The sequence below is a fragment of the Sceloporus occidentalis genome, unplaced genomic scaffold (genome assembly GCF_023333645.1).
Source record: "Sceloporus occidentalis isolate IW3139 unplaced genomic scaffold, rSceOcc1.0.p SCAF_225, whole genome shotgun sequence".
NCBI classification, from domain to species: Eukaryota; Metazoa; Chordata; class Lepidosauria; order Squamata; family Phrynosomatidae; genus Sceloporus; species Sceloporus occidentalis.
Window position 1 is genome coordinate 825,094 of NW_028317205.1, and position 24,854 is coordinate 849,947.

The 24,854-nt window shown below is 42.9% G+C and overlaps 1 protein-coding gene across 1 annotated transcript; it reads right to left on the reverse strand.

The window, feature by feature from the left end:
* Window positions 1-6,770: 6,770 nt before the first annotated feature.
* On the reverse strand, window positions 6,771-11,847 carry LOC149276774 (dolichyl-diphosphooligosaccharide--protein glycosyltransferase subunit 1-like). Its single transcript, XM_089503303.1, has 9 exons — window positions 11,623-11,847; window positions 10,140-10,201; window positions 9,589-9,895; window positions 9,249-9,458; window positions 8,815-9,007; window positions 8,525-8,624; window positions 8,047-8,305; window positions 7,312-7,557; window positions 6,771-6,953 (listed from the first exon to the last, which is right to left on the reverse strand). Exons 1-9 carry the CDS (start codon window positions 11,845-11,847, stop codon window positions 6,771-6,773), a joined length of 1,785 nt encoding a protein of 594 aa, XP_089359429.1.
* Between the last annotated feature and the right edge of the window lie 13,007 nt (window positions 11,848-24,854).

Below are 24,854 nucleotides of genomic sequence, written 5' to 3' on the forward strand. Positions count from 1 at the left end.
TCCAATGGCCCTTTATCACTCCCATCACTCCTGTGTTCCAATGGCCCTTTATCACTCCCATCACTCCTGTGTTCCAATGGCCCTTTATCACTCCCATCACTCCAATGGCCTTTTATCACTCCCATCACTCCAATGGCACGTTGTGTTCGCTGATCCAAGTTTAAGTTTAAAAGGCTAATTATGTTACAGCCAGAAATATTCTTGTTTTCCATGAAAACAGCTGAGTGACCCCAAACATTGAATATTAGTGTGTATATATATATTTTCATTTTATTTTTTCGGTGGGACATTCCAGTATGGATTTGTACATTAAAGAACTAAAATCGATTCGTGAGGTCTTCTTTTTTGTTGTTGTTGAAAGAGTTAAGAGGATGTTGCAAGCAGGCAGAAGCCTAATGCAGGCAGACGTGCGTCTAATTATAGGATAGAAGATAATCACGCACTTCAAAGCCTCTTCCCGACCCAGCAGAATTGTCGAGAGATTTGTGTTATTCTCTCTCAAACTGTTCTCGTTTTATTCTCTTAGCGGGTCTGCTCATGTCGGTGAAGTCCGACACTCGCTAACGTGCAAGGTGACATGACAACCTTGAAAAGCTTGGTGCGGTGGGACGGGGCTCCCCCCCCCCCCGCTCTGCCATTCCAGCCCTGCGGCTCCCAGGCCTTTGAAGAGGGACGGGGTAATTAGCATGTAGAGGAGAGGCCTCTGAACTACAAATTACCACCGTCTGTGGCATTGACGGAGTTAGATGAGTCGATTGAAAGATGAGCAATTAGAGAGACACTGGCTGGGCCGTCAAAGTGCGAATGTCCTGAGAAGCACATAGGCCTTTACTTATCCACTAACGTACCATTTTAAGGACAAAAGGCTTCAAAATGGGAGGGGGGAATGGTTTCCATTGGTTGGCGTGACATCAGTTGACAGCCAATTGTTGTGTTGTCCTCATTAGAAGGGAGGAATGGCACCCGGCACACCGGGCATTAGGCGACTTCTGGCCTTAAAGTGCCAGGGCAGCCCCTTGACCGCCAGTCCGGCCCTGGCACTTTAAGGCCAGCAGTCGCCTGATGCCCGGTGTGCCGGATGCCCAGTCCATTCCTCCCTTCTAATGAATGGGAGGGGGGGGGCAGCGATTTGTTGAGAATTTTTTATATTTTATCATGCTTCCCAAGCGCCCCTGATTAGGAGGTCCAGTCCCTCTTTGGTATCCAAGTCGGTTTTCTACCATATGGTTCTTTTTCCTTCGTGAAAAGGTTTTACCGTTAAAAAACAAAAACAAAAAAAAAACTATCAATAGGTGACAAAGCAATATAAAAAGTCCTACTAAAGCCGGTTTGTTAATCACACGGAAAGACTTTTAGTGGGACAAGTCACGTAAATAAAATGTTCCTTAACGTCATTTCCATTCGCACTTTGAAGGACCCGTTCTTGAAAGACCTGAGTGGCTAAACCCGGCTTTATGGAGAAGAAAGAGAAAATGTATTTAAAGAGGATTAAGCAAGATCCCGCGCTGTGTAGAACACAGTGGAAGGAAAGACGGTTCCAGAGGTGCGCGAAAATGTATTTAAAGTGGTTTATCTGAAAAGAAGCAGAAAGTAAAAGTGATTCATAGCTTTGTTTAACCCCTTCATGAAAAAGCCCGTACATGTACGGGCTCACAATGCATGGGTTTAAGGACAACCCATTGTCCTTAAGGGGTTAACGTGTACATTTCACCGAACGTGATTGGTATAGTGCATTTGTTAATTACTTGTGCTTTTTATTTGGTAATCGGTGTAACTGTCTTGTGGGATATTTAGTTTGAACATTAACTCCATAGAAGTTGATCTCCTGCGTCTCCTGAGCTTCTCCCTTCTCCTCTTACTGCTTACAATGGCTTCCTAAACCAATCAGCAACAATCAGTAACTTAACAGGGGAGAGATCTCTTAAAGACGAAGTATAATCAAGTAGGTCCCAAGAAAAGCATGTTGAGAACACACAAGGTGAGTTTTTAATATATATGCCTTGCTTATTTTATTCTATAAACGCAATTATGTGGGATTATTTCGATTTGAGAGATGTGACTCGATACTGGGTTCCTCCTGGGCTCCCCCTCCACCGGTGGTGTACTGAGCGATAGTTGTGATGTCATGTCATAGAACGCAGAATATATATATATATACACACATATACTTTTGTATACATAAGCATTCATCCATGCAGAACTGAGTATATTTCTTTCAATTGCATTTAACTCTGTAATTGCTGTTAGAAAGAATGTATGAGGTCATAACATACATCAGATCAGATTCCCCTGCCTTTTAACTGTGTTTTAGGTGCCGCAGCATCACTGGGTCACAAGGCTGGACTTGTCCGGTGGTTCGATAGTTACCCACCCTTCCCCGCGAGCAGATACTGAGCGTACTGTAATATTATTGCTCTGGGTCATGGGAGACGGACTTTGATTTAATGCAAAATATAGAATTTGGGAAACGAGCCCTATCTACTTTTAATGTTTTTTGACTCTTTTTAGTGTTTCAGGGACTTTCCTTTTACATAAGAAGCTGGTGTGTAAATAAGACAATTAGACGTGGCGTGTCTGAACATTACTCGCTGTGATCAATGACCCTGACGGTATTGTGTGGTTTCATTAACTAACTACACCTTTTTTTCCTGGGATTTCCCGACATTAGGGTCTGTTTGCTAAAGACCTTATATTCTTCTTGGCAGCCGATGGCCGGACCTGAAGGATGAGAATTGCTGTTAAAAAACCCTGTATTGTTTAAAAAATAGCAAAAATTGGCAAAACTATATATACAATACTATAGATTTATAATATTATTATTATTACTATCATTATTATTCTTTAAACATCATTTTGGGGGGAGTAGTAAACTGTAGCATTCAAAAGGTGACAGATCTGCATTATTATTTTAATAGGGTCAGTAAATTAAATACATTTTAAACTAAATTAAATACAATTTAAAGCTAATTAAATACATTTTAACAGATTTATGCTAAGGATCTAAAAATGTACAACAATGGACTTTACGCGATAATTACAAATAAAGGTAACATTATGTTTATTGGCTTTGGAATCTGGGCTCCGGGCTTAAAACATGTCTATGAAACATTGTTACAGGCGGTTTATAATCACGTAGCCTCAACAGTCTCAATTTTACAAAATATGGTGCAACTTCACCTTTTAAAAGGTGCTCGGTGGGTAACATGGCCCGGCAGTGTCCTCGTCCCTTGATCTACTTCCCTGGCATGGCGCAGACTTTTAGTGGAAGAGAGAATTAGCAGTTTTACTCCCCGGCCAGACTGTCCCAATAAACCCCTTTATTTATACACAGAGGAGAATGAATAGGGCACAGCGGGAAGCCAACAAACATGTCAGCCACTGGGCATAGAGAGCGTCTCTGTTTATTTTGGAAGTTGCTGCTATTGTTTCTCTTCCAAAAACCTCCCAGGCTGTTACCAGAGCAGTCGGGTAATTGGGGTAGTTAATCATTGTCATGTTCAGTTCATGTGACGCCATCATCATATTGTATATCGAGAATGGGCAAAACCCATGGTGGTGGAAAATAGACATGTACATGCGCATGGAGAACCTCATTGTTGAGCCATTGTTTGGGACCTTAGGATGTAGATCTTGCTGTAGGGACTTTCCCCATAAGAATCAGATTTAGGTAAAGAAAACATCATTACTACATGACTAAAATGTATGTTTTTGTCGTTAAGTTGCTGATTGTCATCATTATTGATTGATATAGCGCCATTATACTTCTCTGAGCAGTACAATGTACTCGATTAGTTCTAGCAGCCCTTGTGAGGATGGGGTGAGAAGTATGTATGTGTAAGTGTGTGTCCAACACAATTACAAAAAAGTAAAAGGTATAGCTAATAATATAAATAGATAAATAAGCAACGTAGGTAGTGATGGGCAGAGCTCGGCAGAACAGAATGTAATTAAATGAAGGGAAAACTATGTTAAAAAAAAATAATGGTTCAAGGAAACAAAGGTAGTCAACAAAGCTAGAAGAGAGGAGGTGGAGGAAATGACCCGGTGTCTGTTAAGCATTTAAAGGTGTAAAGAGATATAGTGTGAAATAGACACCTTTGGCTGAGCACACAAACCGTAAATGGCTGCCCCTTGGATTGTATTGTCTTCTGTGGAACCTGTGTGTGACCTGCTAGGTTTATCAGAGTGTGCTGTGAGCGGCTATTGTGCGCACATCTGCTTGAGAGGACCTGGTTAAACATTTAGAGCGGAGCCACTGTTTGTTCTGCACTTGTCACTATAGCTGATGTGTGTACACAGGAAGGTATGTGAGTGGTTGCAACCAGGGCATGCTGTTTAAATGGATCGGGAAAGAAATTTATCGTAGAATAAGAGGATATAGCGTCTGATATACCGGATCATCTGTTATGCTTACGTGGCCATAATCCCAAATGTCCCTTTTTTAGAAGTCAGTCCCTCTTTTTGAACCAAGTGTCCCTCTTTCTTCCCCTGATGCCCCTCTTTTCTAGGAGCTCAGAATGTTTGCTGGGTATGAGGGTATCACAGGATTCCACAGCCCTAAAAGACCCGATAATATGTATACAAACAGCAGGAAATTACATGTGATTCTGTTGTAACAATATACAATTATATCAGAACTACACAATAACAGCCTTACAACCGTACAGTAGGGATCCAAAAACTAATTATAAATGCATCATCTTAAAGCAATGATGTTAAAGAGGCTGCGTTAGTGATGCGTTTCACCATACTGCTCTGTGATGTCAATCTTAAAAATGATTTTGTTTCTAATTTGTTGAAATAATTGCATAGAGAGCCTATAACAATAGCTAATGGCAATTTGTTTGGGATCAGCGCCCTCTAGTGGATAGAAGTAAGAAAGGTTGAATTGTGGAAAATAAACAGGGAGATGTTTCATGTGACAGCAGAATGATAGATTATTCCCGCCGCTCCATCCCCAAGAGGTGGGAGGCAGCTTTGTGGTCACTCTACACCAAGGTTTCACCAACATATAAGCTATAGACTGCAGCTAACAAAAGGAAAATTCTTTTATTTTAATTAAAGGAAGCGTGCGCTGCTAAAGTTTACTCCCCAGAAATGCACAACAACATAATTAGTTCCTATCAAACCGATGGTACCCACAGAACAGAACGGTTCTCAAACCTGCCGTCTTAAAAACTGAACAGTTATTAAAGCGTAGGTTAAATACAGTGTCCTGTGCAGAAGATTAACATGTAACATTCCTGAGCAGGGCTCTCTTTACCGTAATCATATATATATACATATATATACATACACACACACACACATATAGCGACGTATCCTGTCCTAACCCCCCCCCCCATATAGCGACGTATCCTGTCCTAAACCCCCCCCCTATATAGCGACGTATCCTGTCCTAAACCCCCCCCAGTGTCCCGCTGCACAAAGTGCCTGTCAGAACAGTTCTTTGATTAAACCACAGCGGACTCTCCTTTTTGAAAGTTTCACCAAGACACCACCTCACGTCATCTTTGGCGCAAATGAACTTGGTCTCATCGCTGACTTATGCGCTACAATCAAATCATCCTGGCTTTCTATCAGATTGCCCCTTCAACCACGTAATCAACTGTAATGAGAAGACGGCCCTGCCTTTGAGATACGCTACCAGTATTTAATGAGTGCTAATGTTTTTGTATTCTCACGTTGTAATGGGGGCTACAGAAGCTTATGGTGCTCTATAAATAAAATGTAATGTCAGTAGCTAGAAGTCAATTAAGAGACCCTCAACAAGAACACCACTTCCAAGTGTTTTCGATCAGCACAATGCTGCCATTGAGAAGAAATATTTAAAAATTTGCTATAAACCCCGTTAACTAAATATTTCTCAGAAGCTAGCACAGGAAAAGTTTTCCCCTTAATTCATGATGCATTTGGAAAATGCCAGATCCACCATACTTGCCAGCATCTTGTGATGTTGAAGGGAGACTCCCTTTAATATACCTGTGTGGTCACTTTAAATGTATGGCTTATGTGCCCCTTGGTGGCAGCAAGGAACAATTGCTTTGTTCCTTATCTCCCCCCCCCCCCCAATCTCAGGCTTGTCTGCCCAGATATTTTTTGTGAATAAACGTTTCCACTTTGTCCAACACTCCAATTGTTATCCGTTGGCAAAACCACACAAACATTTCTTCCACAATCCCTTGTTTATTATCTTTTGGTCACAAAAATACAATGGATTTAGCATCGTACAATCATTCTCTTCTCCTTTTAATGGAAAGGCTGTGATGCGCAAGTGTAAAAACTCTACCGTTAACGATTCAGGAGTAAGAAAAAAAATCCCTGCCTTGCTCAAAATTTTGTATACAAAAACCTTCTGTTCAAAGAGCAGTTACACATATTCAGACAAAAGGGGGACAACTTAATTTGCAGATCTCACGATGTATTGTATAGTTACAGTGGGAGGGAAAGTATTATAAAATCCTACTATATCCCTTGCAACACCATCTTTCTGAACCAAATAAATCACCCTTCTGTGGGCATGTTCAGCCGAAAGACTTTAATATCGTTGGCTACATAATAACAAATTTTCAGATTGATAACTTGGTTATCTTCAAATAAGATGCTATTAACTAGTGATGGCAGTGGAATAAGAGCCGATTACCAAGGCTTAAAGGGCCCACACAAGAAAAAAAAACATTACCAAAAATCCAAAACAAAAATTTGGCTCAAGCGTGCGTTACACGTAGTTGTGCCTTAATCTCACAAAAAATAACATTCTGTATTTCCCATTACAATGCGTCGAGAATGTTGTCAATTTTGTTGATCAGCTCCTGCCTCTTGCTTGTATGTTGCTTCTCGTTCTCTATATAGGTTTCCTTCTTCAGCTTTCCAGCAACCAGACGCTCAGCTTCTGCCGAGGACTTCAATGCAATTTCCTTCACCTGACTATCCAGCTTCTGAATCTCCCCTACCTTTGAAATAAAAGTAAACATTTAATCAGATTCATAGAAAGCCACATATTTTTTTGGTTTAATATTTGCTGGCTTTATGTTCAGCTCTAAAATTTATGACAGTTTCATGGGGATTTGTTGATCTACACAGCCAATGTTTCACAATGAGCAGCTGTGATAGGTATCAAAATATGCCAGGGCCCACTTAAAATACCCAAGTTTTGATAAAATCATTTGTCAGTTTCTGTATTTAGAGAATATGTACATAAAAACAGGAGAATCTAAGGACAGAGCAGTCCAAGCACACACACAATAAGATCTACAGTATTATGAAAACAGCAGGACATTTAGGCAGAAGAGGAAGAAAAGAACGCCTTACTTTATCGCACAGGTCCGAGCCTTCAGCTTTAAGCTTTGACTGCAGGGAGGCAATTTCGTTGGTGAGGTTTTTGTGTTCCATCTCCAATGTTTTCTTGGCGCTGTTAGCGGTGGAGATGTCCCGAGACTGCTTATATTTATTAACGGCTTCATCAAATTGGCGGTAGATTCTAAGCCTCTTGTTGACCAGGGTAAGAATTTGCTCTGTGATGCAGGCAGCTTTCATTCTGGCTTCAACAGCAGGGTCCTAGAACAGATAATACGACGCCAACATTTACTTGAATAAGCCGAATAACTGTTCTAGCTTGTTTACAATTTTAGTATGCCAGCTGCTCCATTTAAAGATGTTATCATCCAGAAGAAAAAAAAAAAAGCTAATAACTGCAACTATAAGCATTTCCAACAAATATATGGCTGTGAGTAAAGGAGTAGTGATTCAATAACAGATAGGACGCTAACAGTTCACTACCTTTGCTCTAAGCGCTGCATACACCCACAGTATTGTTCACCTCATTTTAAAAAGGTACACTGGCCATGATATCCCCTTTATCACATGTGAAAGCTGCAGGGTGCCCGTTTTGCAGATGCACAAGGGCATTCTCCAGAACCCCCCCATATCCATTCCCCACGCCTCTAGCTAGATGCAACGTGAGAAATGTGTTCAGCAAACGAACACGTACTCCATTCCTACTGTAATCTATTCCCCTGAGCAGAAGAGCTATGTGCGTATATGTACCTTGGTGATGGAGAAATCCAACCTCACGTACAGAATGACTGTAAAGAACAAGATGTAGAAGGCACCCACAACCAGTAAAGGTTCCTGTAGCATCAAGATCTTGTTGAATGTATAGTGCACCACGATGTCCTGAATGTGCTGTTCAACCAGATTGTTCTTGTGCGCAACAATCACTGGGCGGCCAAAAGTATCTAAGTAGGTGTAGTGCAGTTCATCGGGTGCACGGTTTATGTCGTAGGGGTTATCCACCTGGATGTTTCTGTAAACAGGATGAGTAAAGTTATTATGAGAGGAAAAAAAGAGACAGAGTCCTTATTAGCTCAGCCCAGATTAGATACATTGCAAAATTGGGTCAAACATTTAAGAAAAAAGAAAGTTACAAGGGGTTTTAATAGAGAATATACAGGGTAGAGCATCTTGTTCTAATTTATTGTCACCATCGGTTACTAAAAGCATTTTAGTTACAGAAGGTACTTACTTGGCTCCTTCTGGGAGGATGATCTTCACAGTTAATGAATCCACTAACTGGTCATCAAAAACATGGTCAATAAGCCTCATCTTCAAGGCGTACTGATCACCTACAAAGACAGAAACCCCTCTAGTGGTCACACAACTGGTGACAGGAAGCAACTCACAATAATAAATTATGCTTACTTCTTAGCAAAACCATATTAACTAAACTGTGTTATAATTGGCCAACTATTCCATGGCTGGAGTTTTAAAATTAAAGAACAGATCAAAAAAGACTAAACTACAGCAAACACTCACCAAGATTGTAAAGGTACTCATAGCTTGGCAAGTTGTAACCAATAAGGTAATGAGTTTTCCAGCCTCCGAAAAGGGGGAACCTGGGCCGTATCTCCATCTCCACGGAGTCATCGAGGATAAGTAGATGGCTGGTAGAGATGTTACCTATCTCGTCCCTGTAGTACACGTCTTGAGCGGCGGCTGGAAGAATGGTCTGAGTGAAATAAGACAAATGGTTTTATAATTACAAAGATCATTACTTGCCCTACGTATACACAGTCCCAGATAACTGCAAGATCATCTATTACCACACACACTTCTAAGACCCTACATTAAAGGGCTTCCACGGCTCGCTTATTGCGGATGTATTGCTTCTCACAGGAAGAGATCCAGACAAAGGGCAACAGCAGATGACATACACACAAAATACTATGTAATGCTTGAACGTTACATACCTTAAACGATTTGACTGATGAAATCCCACTGTCCGGCTGCCTCTGGTAATCATATCTAGAAAATGGGCCTTTCAAATCGGCTCCAGTGTGCTTTATATCAATGGTCTCCTCTACTGCAATATTTCCCCAATGAGAGACCTCAATGACACGCGTCATGCTGGTAATGGTCAGAAAGGGGCTGTTGTTTTCATAGTGAACCTTTAAGGGATCCTAGAATTGAAATAAACGTTGTTGAAATAAACTGGTGAATATCCCAATCTCTTAAAAAGAACAAATATATACTAATATTCATACGACTTAGAGACTTAAAGAGACACATTCTGCTTTAAAGATAACTGACCTGACTCCATCCAGGAATATTTTTAAATGGTCCGTATTCAATAACATCCTCAGAACGGGAAGGGTTGCCCAGCTTAGTGTAGCTTTCAACGTTTCTGGAGGCCAGTTTGACACGAGTGGTTTGGGTTTTTGTTAAGTAGGGGGAGTAGAAATAATGGTTTCCTTCAAAGACCACAAACTGTTTCTCTGCCTGTGTGATATGCGTTGGGTACGGCTGGAGTACATGTGTGAAGACCATTTCAATGGTCACTTTGGCTTTGGCTCCTTGGGCAATGGAGGATACTAACTTCACTGTGTATTGTTTTCCTCTGTCAAAAAACAAAAGACAAACAAGCACATCAGTTACACATAAATTCACATTTATAATGTGCAAACCCTAGGAACAAAAAGATCAGGAACCAAGAAGACAAAATGAACTTCCCTTGAGATGATTCCCCGCAAGAGTAACAGGGGTGCAGCAGTTCAGTTGCTCCGGCCACCTTTATTGCAACTTAGAGTCCTTCCCCGTAATTATTCCGCTGCCACATCGCACCGTTCAGAGTTGATACTTACTCTTTCCCTTTAGTTTTTGCTTCCTCGATTTCTGGAAATCCTTCCTCATCTTCACTCTTCACCTGTTGAAAGGAAAACACATTATTGCCTGCCGATGATTCACAATATTTGGTCTAAGTGACAGAATGCAACAAGGACCGCGACCACTAAGGGGTTAACTTTTGCAAACCCCTCTTTAGGGAATAAACCAATAAATATATCATGATTTCTACTATGTAAAGGGGGGGGGATTTCCTCCAGCATTATATATTGTATTCACTGGTCATACCTAAGCCTGTGAGCCTAGAGCCAAATCACCATTTCACTAGATGCACATAGTTCTTTCATACAAATTCAATAGTATACCCCTAATAATAAGTGTACGCCTTACTATTACACAGTATATATTTTTTTTTTTAAACAAATGCACCAAACATTCAATTGAAATCATTTCACTATTCAAATAAGAACAATGATAGGACCTCAACTTGCACAAAGTTAGGTCTTTGGACTTCTAAGATGTGCTTTAGTTCAATTCCACCTTATTGCAGCATGACATGTTAAAGACCCATTGAAAGCACCGTTATGTGCAACACAAAAGAAAAAGACCAAAGGGGAAAAACCTACAACACGTCTAGTTATAGGTAGCCTTTGTACATTACATTGACATTTAATGGAACATGACACTATTGAGTGATGCAGATTAATTCCATACAATCTTTGAACTGGAACAATGTGCAGAGATTATTAATACTGGTTAACTCAATTCCCAATGAATAAACTTAAAATAGCTGCAAGAATGTTTGCTTTAAAAACCTGAAAGCTTAGAGCTTTGATCACACTTTAGAACAGTTCTGGAGGGCAGTGCCCCAGTACATTAAAAAGCTAAACTCCAATATGTAATTGTTCCTAGATGGATAAAGACCCAGATATGTCTGTGTGTAAAGGTTTAATAAAGTTTTATTTGAAGGCTGGTTGTGCAGGAAGTTGAGGGACTTAGCCCTGTCTGTTACTCTGCTGCTGGGAGTGAGTGGAGCTGCTTGTGCTTACGTGTCAGAAATCTACAGAGCAGGAGCCCGATGCGGAAGAGACAGGCAACTGCCATCCAATCCATGCACACAATGGCTGCAGGAAAACCTCAGACTGCCCGTTAAACTTTAGAATGTCTCCCAGAACACTCCATGAATTAGATACTTTGCACAGTGATTAAGATATATACACTATATATACACGGCCCCCGACAGCTCTACCAGATAATACAAAGTACTATCATTCATTCACTTATAGAATTCTGATCAGCCCATTCTTCATGATCAATAGTTATTCTACTTGCTCCTGAATTAAACCCCCTACAGGAACGGCAGCCGCTTCTATAATATCCATAGATGTTTGTTGGCCCATCTGACAGGTACCTGGGCAGATCACCCAGCAGGATGCTACATAGAAATCAGGGGACAAGGCCTAGCACACTAGACACAGGCCCAGCCAGCCTGGATATACTGACCCAAATGAAAGCCAAATGGTCGGCCAGCTCGGGCTCCAGAGCCACCAGGAAGGAGTGAGCGGATCCAGGTCCAGGGTTGAAGAGGGTAACCTCGGCCGTCACTTTCGCTAGGTGGCTACTGAGGTCCACGGTGCGCTTGACATCCTCGTTGATTAGGTCTTGAGCCCGGCAGAAGGAAGCTAGGGCGACCAGGGTAAAGAGAAGGCGGATGGCAGAACGCTCCATGACTGGAGAGGGGAGGATGGAGACGGATGGACGAGACTCTTCCTTAGGGAGCCTCTGCTGACTATTCATTCATCCGCCAAGCGGGAACAAGATGGCCGCCGAGGACCCTAGCAACCGTGGCTTGTCCTGATAACGCCTGACTAAATAATACAAAACAATTTCAATAATTAGTTCTACGTTTATGCTTCTCATACAGCGAATTAATTCCAAAGAGGTGTATTTTCAATGCATTTGCATGTAGACCTTTTATTTGCTGTAACCGTTGTGACCGGCACCTTGCGGACACCTATGTGCCGCGCAGTCTGCGGCGTCCTTAGTTACCCCCTGCATTGCTTTAGGAGCTGAGCTGTCTTAACGCGGGGGCCTGCGCACCTAAAGCTGCAGTTCCACCTACTCTGCAAATGTGGAAACATAGAAGCCAGATTAGACTAGAGCCGGCCAACTACTCCTCTGGCCCTCTTCTCACTACCCCCCCCCCCCCCTCTGCCCCTTCTAACTATCTACTCTACTTCTCATTATCCTCACTTACCTTGTTGCCGGAGTCCTGCGGTGGGAGCGGGAGGCATCTGTCTTGCCGCGGTGCCAGCATTTCATGTTGAGCACCGGAATATGATGTCATATTCCGGTGATCAACATGAAATGCCGGCACCGCGACGGAGTAACGGAGAGTGAGGGGCGCCGAGCCCTAACAGCCTCTCTAAGGATGAATGATTATCAAAGTCCTCAGGAAGGGGGCAAATGCGTTTGGGGGGATTCTGCAGAATCTCTGCATACGTTTGCAAAAGGGACAACATGGAACTTTAAAGGGACCTCTCAACAATCATATCCATTAAAGTTCATATGAAGGCGGGCGCGTCCCATCAAATTATCCTTTTGTTTTCCGTTTGCAAATACAGAAAGGGTTTCAGCGGAATGCCGCCTATACAGTTGTCCTCTTACCCCACTCCCCAGCTCATTCGCTTGCTGGAGATGTGTTGAGGGAACACATCGCCAGTGACCACAAGCGTTAATGCTGGCTCATCCGAGAGATCCGCCACTGATTGGCTGCTTCAAGCATCCAAAAAAACAGCATGAAAACTTGACAGCAGAGGGATGATGCGCTGTAGCTCTGAAGCTGCAGCTTCTTATAAATACCTTTATTTTCTGCAGGGTACCGCATGTAATTAAAGTGCTTACTATGCCCTTTATAGTGCATTACTCATTGGTGGGCCCCTATGGGACACAAAAGTGTCCCTTTAAATATGACTTATGGAGGACTAACTGTGCCTTTCCCGCTGGAGAAACTCACCAGGGTTGGTCCTCCATAATCCATAGCTGCCAACAGTACTACGTTTTTTTTTTCAGGACGGTCTCATCTACTAGCTGTCCTGGAAATAATGAAATAACATACCCCTCCACACTCTGTACTTGGTGCAAGAACAGATTCCTAGATAAAAGTTAGTAAGTACACAACACTTTAATGAAAGTAACCACAAGTGCTGCCACCAATGTCTGTTTCCATGAAGTCGTTTTAATGACTGAATGCGGGTATGCAAAAGCTTTTTGTAGGTGTCAGGGATTGTTATATCAGTAGGGGGCGCCCCAAGCCTTTCAAATGTGAGCACCAATTCAGAAGTGATTTCTGAAAACAAAACAAAAAAAATTTCAGACTTCATTATACATTATGAAGGGCCGACCCTGTGAGCATCTCCTTAGAGAAGGGTTGAGCTGTCTATGTGAAAGTCCTACTAAGTCCACACGCCCAGAGCACCACGTAGTAACTCTCTTCTGCAAAACAAAGATGGGTCGATACATAAGTAGACAAAGCTTTCTCCAAGGGATGGGGCAATTGTTCTTCAAAATGAACCCTTATGTGGTCTAAAGTGGACCTGGCAAGGGGACAGGTGAAGAAAGATCTGCATAATCAACCTAGACTGGACCTACCCTGGGGACTTAGAACTATTGGCCATCTTGTTATAGAGCTTCAGCTAAGCCATTGGTTCTAGATCTCTGAATTTTTAAAAGCCACAAGGTATCTGACCAGTTACTCCCAATGTGGGATCTGGCGAGGGCTGGAAATGTTCAACCAAATTGACAAGCCCAGTCACATGGCCCAAAGCTAATCTGCCAAACAACTCACATGACGGACACATGTACGATGTGAATAACCCAAATGGGAATGCATAGAACATCTTAAAAGGAGCAAAGAAATGATCCAGTTAGAGTGTAAATCATGCCTATAAGTACTCGAGACACTTGGCAGACAGCTTTACAAATTACAAAAGCTTCTGGTGCGACCCAAGATCTCTGAGAGACCCATGGGGCGGTTGGCCAGACCTCCCATAGAGGTGATTGAAACATATCCTCTACTGGTCAGTTGGTTATTATAAAAGTGCGACTCGCAGACTCTTAAGAATTCACAAATATGTGTCTTATTTCACCTAAACATATTTTAAATATGACTTTAACCTCAATAAACTTGTAGATAGTACTATGCGGTCTTCCTATGAGGGGGTTTCTTTACCCGTCACACCTACTGTACTTCCTAAAAATCATTTAAATAAACAGTGATACTTCTTAAAACGTTTTACAGCGAGGCCATTAGTGAACGGGATCTCAGTTAACGAGGCTGACACCAACCTGGATTCACAAAATTATTCATTCGCTGATTATTTAATGAAAGTTCTTACACCCCAAGAAAGTATCCTAGTTCCTCATTCCATGAATAGTTAACGTCGGCAAACCTCGCACAGCGATTTTAAGGAAGTACATGCAAAAGTACGTCAACTGTTTAAACGTCAGAGTGATAAGCAATGCGTTATGCCGGAACACCAAGAGTTAAACAATTATTTATTAATCTCAGTAATCGAACATTTTGGCTGGCCAGATGCAAACAGAGCCGGCCTAGGGTTGATGAGGTGGCCTTGGAAGACCGGCGGCCCCCAAATGTCGTAAGAACAGCTATTTGAACATCCATTCTGTATTTCTTCAGTTTTTTCCTTTAATTGCAACCAATGTATCAAAACCCTGAAATATCCTTTCTCCACACTCCATGGTATGTTAATTGGAAAGACAATGGGTGATCTTTATCTAGATATTTGACTGCCAATACCCGTTTAATGGGGAAGTCCCATGGACTGATGACTGATTCATTCTATTGAACTCATAAAAACGACTAATATGCAGCTGCCTGAAAACATTGTATCCTGCAAAAACTAATCTGTCTTTAAGAAAGAAAACAACACATTTTTGTAATCTGATACTAGTTATTGGGTTGACCAAGCCCAGGTACAACGTTAATATCGAGTGTCTCTTGGTATCAGCCTTGAAATACATTATTTTTTAGAAATTCTATGCATGTAACTATTGTTGCTACCAAGTAGGAAATTCGCCAGATGGTCAGTAAAAATATACATTATGTCCAACGAAGATCTTATGGCATCAATAACGCAGTCATTGCTTTTTCTAAAAGGCGGCCTCCTTGGATAACGAAGATGATGAGCTTTGATTGTGTTTCTCTTATCGCTCCAGATGAATAATCTTGAAACGTTAAATACAATTTATAATATGTACAATATTTAATGCTCTGTCATTACGATACTTGCTGGGTGGTAACCGTAAGTTACCTTTAGATGTACCTGAGAACATTAGTTGACCAGGGGTTGTTATGGAGGCCAATGAAGGGCCAGGACAGCCCGGACCGGTTTGTAGGGCAAAAGCGAGTGTGCGAAGGATATAGGCAGATGTCAGTGAGCGTGCAAGTGCCTGGAAGCCAAGCTATCAGCTGTCAATCATTCGGCTTCTGGGACAATACTTAACGACTGAGGACCACAAAATAAAGTATATGGGTTTTTTCTGTAACCTAGCATGTAATTTATGAGAAAAATTAGGTCATGGCCAATAAAACGCCCCGGCCAACCTTTAAATTGGTCTCGATTTTTGGATCCGAGGTCCTTGTCAGCATTCTTAGGACCCAACGAGAGGAGCGGGGGACATGTTTTAGCCAATCTGGGCCAAGAAAGGCACTGGGTATAAAACCATGCCTGTACTGGTCGTTAACCGATATCATGATCCCTTTTTCACTATGGAAGTAAACACATGACCGGTAATTTTATATAAAAAAGGCAGTATTTGTATGAAATCAGTAAATACCACCTGTCACTAGCGTAGGTAGTCCTAGACAGGTAATGGACAATGTTGAGCAGAACAGTTCAGGACCAAAGATCGAAATGTGTAGCAGTCACTATGGAAGCGAATAGAATGCTGTAGGTGACGAGCATTTTACTACATTTATTATTTTAGGGCAACACAGGGGGAAAAAAAGCATCTTCATGCCCCAGGTAACATGGCGGACCGGGGCCCCTCCACAAACAGCATCACGTGGGCCCATTTTCATGCCCTCCTTCTTCCGCGATCCAATAGGAGTGAAGGAGGAGGCGGTGACGTCAGGAGCCCCATGACTGGCTGTCACTTCCGCTGGGAAGAGAAGGGCTGGCAGGGAAGGAAGCGGAGAGAAGCAGCGGGTTCGGCGGATTGAACTGGACCGGCCCTGGTCACACGCAAGCACCTGACACCGAGCACACAGCAGGTGAGGGAAGCCGGGGGTCCTGGGGTGTATTTGGTATGCTGCGGGGTGCTGGGATGGGCGAAGCATTGGGCCCCTTTATGGGGGCCTTGGAGAGCCAGCGAGGCCTGAGGCGGAAAGCCCCGCAACAGGGACACTCCTGGATTTACCCTCCCTCGTTTAACCCCATCCTGTGCTTCGAGGCTTCTGACATCAGACACGGGTATCCCTGATATCACCCCCTCCCCACCCCCTCGGACATTTTTTTTCCCCTTTCATCTCCGTGCCCCCTACTCTGCCCCCTAATGCCACCCCACCTCTCTATTGCCATCATGCTCTAAAGCTGCCATTAACCCCAGTATTCACGTCCATTGCGTTTATAGAATTACCCCGCAACCTACTCTGCCAACTCCAGGCAACTTTTTTTCTTCATTTATTTTATTCCTTTTGCCATTTTTTGCCCAGTCACTTGTGCCCCTTCCAGCTCCTCAGATCTTGATACCCCCTTGTTCCATTGTCTTTCTCTATTGCTTCTACCCCTGCTGGGGTTTTTATTTCTTACAGCCCTCATTTTTTATTTTTATTTATTTATTTTTGTACTTGCATTCTCGTTGTTCTTCACTTTCAGAGTCGGTTTCTGCCTTTCTCTGGTCACCTCGATGCTTTTCTTTGCTTCTTATCTCCCGTTATGTGCCGTTCCTTGTGCTGTCAGCCGGCCCCCAACAATAAATGTTATAGCGTCTTGTACCAAGTTGCTCTGTGGCTCTTTGACTCTGTGGTCATATGGCAAGTGGCCAAAAAAACTTTTCATTTTATGCCGTGGCTGAATAACTTTATTTATCCAACCCTTTCGCTGATTTCTGCAGTGAATGCCTCAGTCTGAAAGGACTGCGTTTTGCTCTCTTGTGTTTCTCGGTATTAGCGCAGCTTGGCCAGTATACCCCTGGGGACATTTGTCACTCCGGTAGCCATTACCTTCCCATCTGTGCCCCTGTTATCCTCCCCCCACTGATGACCACCCTGTCCCGTCACCCGGAGCCTTAATTTTAAGAACATTTTTCTAAAGGTTGGACTTTCTGGTATTGCCTTATTTCCCCAGTAAATAGTCTCATCTTTCACTTTCCCTTTCGTATTCCCTCTTTTTAAAGTATAGTAAATGCCCATTTGATTTAATTATATATATATATATATAATAGTGTGTGCGTGCCAAATCCAGGACCAATAGCTGCAGTTTATATCCGCGTTGATTGAAATTTTTCTGAAAGGCTTGTATTATCCCAAAATCTGCAAAGTCTCAAATCACAAAGCGATCACGTAGGTCATTCGTTGGACTAAATTAAATAGGAAATCAGTTGGTTGCAGTGCACACCAGCAAGTAATGGGTTAAGAATGCATATTTCTGTTATTTGCCAGATTCTGTTGTCGGGAAAGAGGCTGCATGTCATAGTGTGTGTGTGTGTGTGTGTGAATGAAACACGCTGTCCAGGCCTTCCTGTTCCTCAATAACCTTCTTTTCTGTATAGTTTTAATGCTGGTGACAGATGTCCGGTTGTCACCTTTTTTTTTTTGTTGTTGAATTTTTTTAGTAATTGTTTAAATATTGTCAGATATAGGTGTGTGTGTGTATAGATATATAATATAGATGTGTATGTAAATATACTTTACAATTAAGGCGTATGGGGTGCGTATTTGGGTCCCAGAGTACGCCTCCGTGGTCTGTCTGGGTAGAAGGGTAGATCTGTTAATACTTGAGGTGGAGGTTGGCTTTCTAGTTAGGTCAAACATTAGATTACATCTGCGGCGTGTCCTGCTACGTCTCCGTATAACCTCAGGGACCTATACTTATGATGTAAAGCCCTCCCTATAAATCTTTATATATACACCGGTGCGTTGTAATTGTTCAGACATGGGGGCTCGTTATGGTTCAATAATACAGATCAGGACTTTTCCGGTTTATTTGAAGCGTCTCCCTTCTGCTTTGAATTAAGCAATGAATTTAATCTACCAGCCGGCACTGGTTGTAACCCGTATGCGGAATTGTGCATTATTAGAATTTAGGTAGTGTGCAAAGTCTGTGGTTTGAGACGTTTGTATAGTCGCTGAAGAGGCAGAAGGGGTTGAGTGCTTTCAGGACGTGCTGCTTTTCTTCAAGAACACTTCTTTAAGGATCTTCTCTCGTGACCGAGACCTGGGGGCTACCTGTGCATTCTGTGCAAATTACTTCTTCCCAGTAGAAAAGAGAGGTCCAAATTCTGCTTTACTGGTATGGATTTATATCTGAAAGCTCCAAAATCACGACTGTCTCATCTGTCTCCATTCCCTGTTCCTTGGCAGAGTAGTAGGTAGCGGTCTCGGTGGCCTGGGCTCTATTTACATCTGAAACACATTTATTGGGCCAACTTGGACCTTTAAAACAAGCAAGATGACAGCTCCCATGTGCCCCTTAACGGATTCAAGTGCAGAGAGGACACCAAAGCGTGATTAATATATAGGTGATCGATAGGTTAGAATAGGTTTTATTATTCATGCAGAATTGAGGTTTTATGGCATTCTATCCTCAAGTGTGGAATTCTTTTAATAGGTTTTAATGGAATGATTTTGTCTCAATCTTTTACTTTCTGGGCCGTGATAACGTAAACGAGCCGTTGTGTTAATCAGTGGAATGCGTGGTGCGGTCTTAGTGAATTGCTAAAACTTAATAAATATAGCCAATAACGTTCCAAAAGTCACAATAAGCTAATGTTGGCCGTTTTTTTTACTTCTGGAGCGGTCAGCGTTGGCGCATGTTGGGATTCTGGTGGGGAGCCCTGCTGCTCCGAACACGTGCTTCTTCACAATGGCTTTCCTTCCGCCCGGGAAGACCTGTTATTTCATACGTTCCTTTATATTTTCTGGCTCCTGATCTATTCCGTGATCGCTCAGCTCGTTAGTGACGGGTCGGTGCGGGGGTCCCTGTGCCGCGTTATGCCGTTTTTGACGCTGGATCTCAGGCTCTTTGTTCGTGTGTTCTGTCCCCTCCCTTGTGACTCAAGCAGCTGATTAACCACATGATTCCTTCATACAATAATTAAGTGGTGGGGTTTTTGGCGGCTGGAGTCTGGCCATTGGTGTTAACCCTTTCTGTAATGATTTTACTATTTATTTATTTTTAAGGGTCTTTTTTCAGCTCGTCTGATCCGTTGGTGAGTTATGAGATCATTTATTTGTCCTTTTGTGTTCTGAGAAAGTGCAGTTCGGCTGTAACTGCTCAGGGAAGCAAATGCCGTCTTGTCTCTTTTTGGTGTCTTTTCGCTATTTTGACCGTTTTTCAGGCTTACGGTGGTCATAACTGCTTTTGACGCGGCGATATGATCTGTCCGCTCAGGCGACCTTCCTTCTCCCGTCCTTTAGCAGACGCAGCACCTTACATTGTGTAACTGTGACTTATGCAGTAATCTTTACAGTAATGCTACACTATCCCCCGAGGGTTAACACATTTGTCTATTTAAAACTCGGGATTCTGTTTTCTTACCCATAAGGATGGCTGGAGCCCGATATTCGTTGTTATACGGGCCAAGTTTTCCTAGGGTATTGGTATGAATAGCCACTTCTCCCTTAATTACTATTTCTGCTTTCAAAAAGGGTACGTGCTATAATATATAGATTTTAATCACATATATTCAGGGCTTGACAAATTTGTTTTTCATCTAGAAGCCACCCCCAAAAAAAATGTAAAATCCTGGCACCAGGAAGAAATTTCTTGTTGCCATGGTGACTGGGGGGTTGTCAAGCCCCTATATACACACACTTTTGTTAAGACATTGACAATTCTGGCATTTGCCGGGAAGGTGAACAGTAACTTTTGTTTCTTACCTCCTAGTAGAAGAATCTGAAAGATACAAATGTGTCCTACGGTTACACGGAAAGGTTCTTTCTTTACGCAGCTTACAAAGAATTAGTTCGAGGTGTGACTGCGGTCTTGTGATCTGCTTCTAGATTTATTGACGGAACATGAATGCTGTTTAAAACGTTACGTATTATTAAGGATTAAATCCACATCCAATAAGACGGGTCGGACTTCTATACCTTAACATTGTTGATAAGAGGGATCTATCAGTCATTATCCTGTTATGTCGATGGCCCGCGTGACATGGAGTTCATAGACTAGGTGGCCGTTTCACTACACGGGCCACGGGTACAGTCCTATAACTACACTTTAACTAAACTGCCTAAAGCTAGAAGGTGGCAAAGGGTGAAGCTCGTTAGATATTCCTGTTTTCGTGAATCAGCGGCATGTGGCATAAGCTGAGGAAACTGACTCAGTGAGGTCGGGCTTCGCTCACGTGCTCTGACGTCTCATGTTTTCACATGTAAACAGGTAACTTCCGTGGAATGTAGACCTGTACCAGGCGTGCCGTCGATCTGTGGATTCCCAGCCTACTCTGAGCGTATAAACAGCTGCTATTTTGGTTTGTTGGCAGGTGTAGATGTCATGCTACTTATACTTCAATCTGCCCCTGTCACTGGACGTTTCTTTAGGTGCTGAAGCTTGATTAAGGAGTGCTTTTGGTCCATCACGGCTACCCATCCAACGTAATCAGTACAGCGTCGGTGATACTTGCCTACAGTCTCTGGAGTCCTCAGAGATTCTGCTGTTCGTCTTGGCCCTTTGTAGATTAAACCCTGATGTGATCTGGAATCTGCTGTCAGATTCTTTCCTAGAATCCCTTTTCTTCTGGTTTTGAGGCAGGTCCTACATACGTCATCGGGCCATTACATCTAACAGGTGTGTGTATATTATATAATATCAATTGTGTTCTAAATTTTGAAGGATATCCTCGTAGTTATGAAGTGTGTTTCACGTAGACCAAAGAGTTATGTGAACCGTTATCACTAATAAATTCCAGGGTTGGAAAGTTTGCCCCCAGAGTGGGGTTAGATCAGGGGTGGGCAATTAATTTTCCCATGGGGCCACATGAGAAATTGGAATGGTTTTAGAGGGCCAGACCTCTACAAACTACAAACTCCGAAGCCTTGTCCATTTTGTTAACTTATGTGCTGTTTAATAAAGTTATTCAAGCCTACGTCATTGGTAGAGGTGCTTGAATAAGTAAGGCCTGAATAACTATTAGCACAGCACAGAAGTGAACAAAATGAACAAGGCTTCGGAGTGCATACCGTATTTTTCGCTCTATAAGACGCACCTGCTGATAAGACGCACCTAGATTTTAGAGGAGAAAAAAAAGGAAAAAATATTTTGAGCTAAAAAATGGGCTAAAATATTTATTACAATAACTGAATAAGCTATGAACACAGTAAGACACACGCAGTAAGACACACACAGACACAGTAAGACACACACAGACACAGTGAGACACACACAGACACAGTGAGACACACACAGACACAGTGAGACACACACAGACACAGTGAGACACACACAGACACAGTGAGACACACACAGACACAGTGAGACACACACAGACACAGTGAGACACACACAGACACAGTGAGACACACACAGACACAGTGAGACACACACAGACACAGTGAGACACACACAGACACAGTGAGACACACACAGACACAGTGAGACACACACAGACACAGTGAGACACACACAGACACAGTGAGACACACACAGACACAGTGAGACACACACAGACACAGTGAGACACACACAGACACAGTGAGACACAGTGAGACACACACAGACACAGTGAGACACACACAGACACAGTGAGACACACACAGACACAGTGAGACACACACACACAAACACAGTAAGACACACACACACAAACACAGTAAGATACACACACACAGTAAGACCTCCCTCCCTAACCCCCCTTCTCAGTATCTCCCCTCTAACTCCCTAACCCCCCCTTCTCAGTATCTCCCCTCTAACTCCCTAACCCCCCCTTCTCAGGATCTCCCCCCCCCGCCCCGGTCACTTACCTTAAACTCCTGTGTTGGAAGCGTGAGGCGTTTGTCTCGGGTGCCGGCGCTTCACTGCTGATCGCCGGCGTCTGACGTCATATGCCGGCGCCCAGCGTAAAGCGCCGGCACCCGAGACAAACGCTTCCAACACAGGAGTTTAAGGTAAGTGACCGGGGCGGGGGGGGACACCGGACTCATTGGTGAGTCACCAGGACACTCTTTGCGGGCCGGTCCGAGCTATTCAGCGGGCCGGATGTGGCCCGCGGGCCGTGCTTTGCCCAGGTCTGGGTTAGATGTTGAAATAGAGTTTACTGCCAGCAGTAAAGAAATATATGGAATGCAGATTGAGGGGTCAAAGTATGAGTATCTGAGTTCTGAGAAGCCGAGATAATGAAAGCAGGGAGATATACTCGACTGCGCTACGTCATTCAAGACACTGTGGGCTTTGAGACAAAATTATAGGAATGTGTAAATTTCACAATGTATAAGAAGCAGTTTTCTAGCTTATGTGTAGGGGCCTCCTCACCTGTTCTTTTCGTATGTCATTTTATGTTATATACTAATTATGTCCCTTTTGTGTACAGCTCTGTGGAATCTGATGGCCCTATATAAAATAATATGAACCTGCCCCAAAGCAATAACTATAATTATCGTGTCTAGTATAAACATAGCTGTATCCTTACTGGATTTGTGCCGCTCTTAGTGAAGTAGCTCTTAGGAGCTTGGAAGCGAGACCTTTTTGTATGGTAAGGACACTTAATCAAGTTAAACTGTGCAGTCATCCTGCTTTCAGGTGCTTGCGCAATACTCGCCCTCCTCTCGTGATGAAACGCAACCGTGGTTTGGACGTTATTAGAATGAAACTGATTCCTCTTCTTAGATTTCTTAATGTCATCCTGAGCACGCGATGCCCAGCACGATCCAGGGTGGTGCGAGTTGTAGTCTCAAAAAACAGATAGCAAGCCCCTTTCTTAATAAATAGCCTCCTAGTTTTCATCTTATATATTTGTTTTCTTCTCTAGCCTGGGGGTGCTAACAGCAAGCTGGTTGTGCAACTGGCATATGGTTACAGAGCATCATGGGAGTTGTAGTTCTATAGTTATTGGGACACCCTCTGCTTTGGCAGAGGCCTGAGTAGCTCCTTCGTTCCATTGAGAGGGGAACATATCCACCCATTTTGTTTGGTATTCTTTTGCCACCCCTACTCTTTAATTTGTATTTACGGCTATTGGATATATTACTCTAATATATTCTGTGTGTTAAAAAAAAAAAAAAATCACCTGGCGCTATAGGGGAATAATACGAGTGGAGTTGGGTCCCTAAAGACTCCTTTTTTGGTGACAAAAGACATCTGGGCTGAAATAGTAGATGAAAGGGTTTTCTGCGGCCTTCGGTGCTTTATAAAGCACTAAGCCATATACAGATGGAGCGGACATGAATTATTGATTACCTGCAGCACTCCACTCACCGCTCGGCCTTCATACCAGTAAGAAATCTCTATAAGGCATAACGATATTAAAGCAGAGGTCGACAAATTTGGTTTGGATCTACGAGTCAGACAAAAAAGTTAGGAGCCAAACTAACACTATATGCTGGCATACACATACTCATGCTGATGCCAGCTGTACCATAAACACCATACATGCTAACAACATATATACATGCGCACACACACACACACACACACACACACACACTGGGGCTAACACTATACATATATAAAAATATAAGACTAAAACGATTGACTCATACACACGGGATCTGGTACTGCAATACAGTAGACATACTGACTCTGACACTGTACATTTAGACACCAACACGTACACCGATACTACAGTATACACAGACTGACTCCAGCACTATACATTTACACACACACTTACTCTGAGGCTATAGTATACAAACACAAACACACCTCGTACAGACCAGCCACACCGCTGCCCGTCTTCTGCCATCATTAATCCGGCTTTCCTGCAGCGATGTGGTGTAGTGACCTGGCGCCTGGGGTTTGTCGAGTGCTGTATTAAAGCATGTTAGCCACATGTATGTTAAAGGCCAGTGCCATACCATGAAAAAAAACTGCGTGGCTTGTTACTCTCGGCCCCTAAAGTGACTGCTTAGTGCCGCAGTCTGGGATTTGGACCTTGTTTCTCCAGGGTTGTCATATTTTGGGGGTACATCATGCAGTCCTTTCATACATCTTCCTCTTACTATTCCCTGCCCCTCTATCAGGCTCTGTCCCAAGCACTCTGTTGCCCCTTTTGCCCTGACTTCTGCTGGTCCTTCTATCCGATCATCGGTAAACATGTCTATAGTATCTTGTTTCCGATGCATTGATACTTAATCTCTAATCTCTGTAAAGCACCTCGGAGCTACAGCCCTTCAAAACAAAGATTTCATGCAAACCGACTCTACACAAACGATGACTAAATGTTACATTGTTTCTCCAGAATCATTTCGTTGCCGAGATATCTTTGGACCGGAAGTCCTCGCTTGTTCCGGGAACTGCCGGTGATTTTGCTGTAATATGTTTGTTTCGTTTGTA

Coding starts and splice junctions, on each gene's coding strand:
- LOC149276774 (XM_089503303.1), bottom strand. CDS start 11,847: ATGGAGCGTTCTGCCATCCGCCTTCTCTTTACCCTGGTCGCCCTAGCT. Junction 8,306..8,524: donor ATCCTCCCAGAAGGAGCCAA/GTAAGTACCTTC, acceptor TCCTGTTTACAG/AAACATCCAGGTGGATAACC. Junction 7,558..8,046: donor TGGATTTCTCCATCACCAAG/GTACATATACGC, acceptor TATCTGTTCTAG/GACCCTGCTGTTGAAGCCAG.